This window comes from Penaeus chinensis, chromosome 4, assembly GCF_019202785.1.
Source record: "Penaeus chinensis breed Huanghai No. 1 chromosome 4, ASM1920278v2, whole genome shotgun sequence".
NCBI classification, from domain to species: Eukaryota; Metazoa; Arthropoda; class Malacostraca; order Decapoda; family Penaeidae; genus Penaeus; species Penaeus chinensis.
In genome coordinates, this window is record NC_061822.1 from 40762717 (window position 1) to 40767024 (window position 4308).

At 32.8% G+C, this 4308-nt stretch overlaps 1 protein-coding gene across 2 annotated transcripts in view; it reads right to left on the reverse strand.

The window, feature by feature from the left end:
• Positions 1-384: 384 nt before the first annotated feature.
• Positions 385-4308, reverse strand: part of LOC125025163 (acid sphingomyelinase-like phosphodiesterase 3b) — a 10042-nt gene continuing 6118 nt past the window's right edge. For both annotated transcript variants that reach the window (XM_047613139.1, XM_047613138.1), the window contains exon 7: positions 385-4308. This exon is cut by the window's right edge and continues 194 nt beyond it. In XM_047613139.1, coding sequence (XP_047469095.1) covers positions 3745-4308 — 564 coding nt within the window. In that variant the 3' untranslated portion in view covers positions 385-3744.

Here is a 4308-nt window from a genome sequence, read left to right on the forward strand (position 1 = left end):
TTGTGGTTTTAATGCAGTTATGAGAACTTTCTTGGGTGATTTTCCTTTCCTTTTTCTTTTTGTACGAGTTCTCTGAAGAATAATTATATCAAGATATTTCCTTGTGTGTGAATATCCTTTTGTGAATGACTTTGCACTCCAAACCAGGATAGTTTAAATATGTATTATACAAATATATAGGGGATGAACATGTATATGTATGTATATGTATATATATATGTGTGGGGAGGGTGGGGGTATTTTGGTGGGTTGGTGTGCATGTGCATGTATGTGTATTACAAAAATAAATATATTTTCAAGATTATGATAGAAAACATGCACATTTTTCTTTTTGCCTTTCCAGTATTTCTTGTTTCACATTAAAGGTAAATGATTTTGCAAAACTTCAGATCTGCTTTTTACTTCTGGAAAAATACATATATTGCATAATATACCCCTTTTGCATCTGCATAAGGAGAACTACATATATCTTTGCAACATGGATGTACAATATAATGCAGATTAATTTAAATTTCCTGTGTTTCTTTTAAAATAATTGAGAACGGAAATGTAAAAAAATACTTTTGTATTATTCTACGGATACATAATTTCCGATTTTTTTCTGCAAGAGGAAAACTGAGCAATGATAATACTGTGATAAAAATAAAAACTATCCCCCCCACCTATTTACTTCTTCTTATAAAGAATCATATAAAATCTAGGTTTCTAAAAAAAATAAGTTCACTAACAACTCTTCACTAACTGGTTTTTATGAAAATTCTCTCTGTCTTCATCTACCTTTCATACTCATCAAGAATGAGTGTGCCATAAAGTAGACAACCCCACAAATTTGGAAATCACATACCACTGTATGAGGAGTTCAGCCTTCCAACCTGTCTGTCAACAGCATTGGACATGCCCAGTAGAATCTTCATCCTGATTGTATTAGTCTGTACCCTTTGCTGTATATTCTGTCCTTTAAAAGAAGAGTTCTCTTTTGCAGGCTGCTAGTGACTTTTAATGTTGGCTTGGCAAAGAAATAATTGATCCCTCCTGCAGCCAGTACAAACGTGGAACTCCTCATTGGATACTAATATTAATAAATTGGATATAATATTGGAATCTAGCAAGCAAGTAATTTAGTACACAACAAAATAGGCAATACTATGAAATTAAGTTTGCTAATAAATTCAAGTGGATAAATGCAAAAGCCATTGTATAAAAAGCCATGTCAGTAAACTTAACCCGCACTTAGTGAACTCCTCAAGACTTAACAACCCTGCATTTGCATTTTTCAAGTTAATATCCCATAAAAATCTTAATTAGAATGGCACACTGTTCATAAAATCAACTAAATTTACAAATTATATTTTAAATTCTACTCTGACTTTTCTCTGTTGATCTAATTAAGCCTCTTTCCTTACTTTGTAGTTAGTCTTCTTTAATAAAATAAATAAATAAAAACAGATAAACAAACTACTATGTGAAGCAAGAACAGTTAATATTAGAAAATAAATGGTAATAAAGAAATAAACAGTTCTGCTAAAATACATCCTTGAAAAAATCTATGCATCATACACTGAAACATTTATGAAGGAGGGTGGTAGGTCAGTGGTGCTGTACCGGTAAGCTGAAAGAAGCCAAGAATAATTGTTCTATTTGCACAGTAGCCCATGAAAGTGTTTTGCATATCACTGCTCAATACAACTAAAACTCTAAACATCAATAGTGCTGGGACAAAGGAGTTTTTTCCTTTTATAGTGCTTTGATTGAGGTGATCTAAAACCTGTATTCATGTAATGTACTCATAAATCACATGAAACCATTATTTACTGTTGCCTTAATGAAATGGATATAAACCATTAATCAGCTAGCACCCAGAAAAATACTCTCCAATGATCCATGAATCACTAGTGTAGCTGTAATAATATGCATAACCTTTTTTGTTTTTCATAATTTTCAGTGAGAATACAACTCACTACAATATCATTAACACCTTCACCTAAAAACTGTGGTGATACCATAAATATAGGTTTATGTTACAATGGTCTTCTGTGATGAGAATAACACCTATACATTGAGATTACAAATATTCTGTTACTGACTAACACAGTGAACAGAGAACACTCAGAAGTGTACTCTTAATTGATAATGGAATTTCACATAAAGCATTTAAGCACCACTGCTTTTTCCCTTAGTACAGAACATTGATTACACTCATTTTGTTATTGGATAATAATAATGTTTTACTGTGAATAACTTCACATCAAATTTAACAATCTTTTGTTATTAGATTATACTTATGCTATCCTCCTCCACCTCCTGGAAAATAACAGGATAACACATTCAAATAATACTATTCCCTTGATAAAAATCTAATAAGTATTTCCTTTGCTGCTATTGCAATGTTTTGCAGAGTCCCCTAAAGGATGAAACACAGCAACTGTCATTCTCCATTGTATGCATTCAAATTGGACAGCAACAGATGTCTGAAGAAAATGGACAAATTATCCATGTTAGACACTGATATTAGAACAAAGTGAGCTGAATTCATTCATTAAAAAAAGAAAAAAAAAAATCCCCATCCTGTGAATATATAAATCTATAATCTTTGCTTCCTTTATTTTTTCTTCTTCATCTCACTTTTCTTAACTGATGATAAAAATGTATAGCATTGAATAAACTCCCAAAAAATGATTTCGCCATTTTTTAACATACCTGAATATGTTTTCTTTTATACTGAGAATGATATAGTGACCAATATTTCTACTTCACTATTAAACTTATTCCTCATCTTTCCAGAACATTTTACACAAATCATGGAGTTTCCATCAAAATATTGTGAATTATCTTTAGATCTAAAAATCTTTATCACCCTAGGAAGTCTGGTATTTGTCCAAAAATTAATATTACCTCTGTTACAAATTACAGTGTGAAACTTGCAAACTTGGATCCTGTAAATAGATACTCATTAACCTCTTCTAGAACAAGACTAAGCAAACCCAAGGAAAAAATCCAGTCAAAAAGGAATATACAAATTATATGAAACATATAATCAATAACTACAAAAATAACAATGCCTCAAAATCATTTCTATATCACAATACTGACTGAACTGTTTTGGTTAGTATGCAGTTTTCTTGGGAGTAACTCATTTCTGTAAACCTAATAAAAAAAAACCCTCATTGCTATTAATGAGTGACTTAGTTCTGAAAATGCATTGACTTCTCTTACCCCAATACTCAAATAAATCAACAGACTGGTGTATAATTTAACTTCAGCAGTCCTGCCAAATGCCATCAAAATGTTAAATTTGTTGGCTTATAATAAATAATGAGAATAGCCTTGCTAAGGAAGGAACTTGAATATAGAAATGCTAAAAAGCAGCCTTATTCAAGATCTCTTTCATGTCTAGCCCTCTTATAAGAATGCACATGACTTGTTTTGTGTCTTTAACAACCGTGTGATGTAATTCAGTACCATTTGACCAACTGAACTTTTGGTTGCCAAATAATGAATCTGAAAATTAAATGAAAATAATATACAACCTTTCCTTCAATAAATAGTATACTAAACTGAATGAACCTAAGATATGGAAAAAACATAAATCTGAAAAAAAGAATCTACATCACTACTGACTTCACAACCTAAACTATTGTTGAAACAGGGTATCATTGCAGAAAACTCCTTGCTTCTTTAGTTATTTATCTTATCACATTATCTATCACAAGTATAAATCCATCTTTAAAATTCTGCCATATAGTTCTAAAATGGTTTGTACCCTTGTTGCCGCAGTCCCCAACTGAGCTCAGATACTGGGACAGATCCTTCTCTCCTTAAGACACTCTTCCTCTGTAGTGTTATGATCACCAACATGGCTGCTAAAGTAACTGCAAGGACAACCATGAGAGTCATCCCAAGGGCCACCATAATGATCACCAGGTGTGAAGTGCCATCTGAATTTTCGTCAAAGTTGTCTGCACTGACTGGCGATCCATCTTCAAGGATGAAACTTTGGACTGGCTCGGGGTAAAGTGGAGTTGTAGATTGAATTGTGTCAGTGCTGGTGGTGGTGTCATTGAATCCCATACACTTGTTTAAATCTTCAACTTTTATGTAGCCTATTGCACACAAGTGATTACGTTTGCAGTCAATGTCACAGATACCATTGTTGTAGCCTGCAGAATTTCTCAGATAATACTGTTGAAACAGGCTATCATTGCTGGAAAGCTCTTTGTACAGGCTAGCCATATTTGTTACATCGAGCTTCTCTAACCCATAAGAAGCCCTAGCCTGGTAAAAAACTGACCACTCTGGCATCTTTGAGGC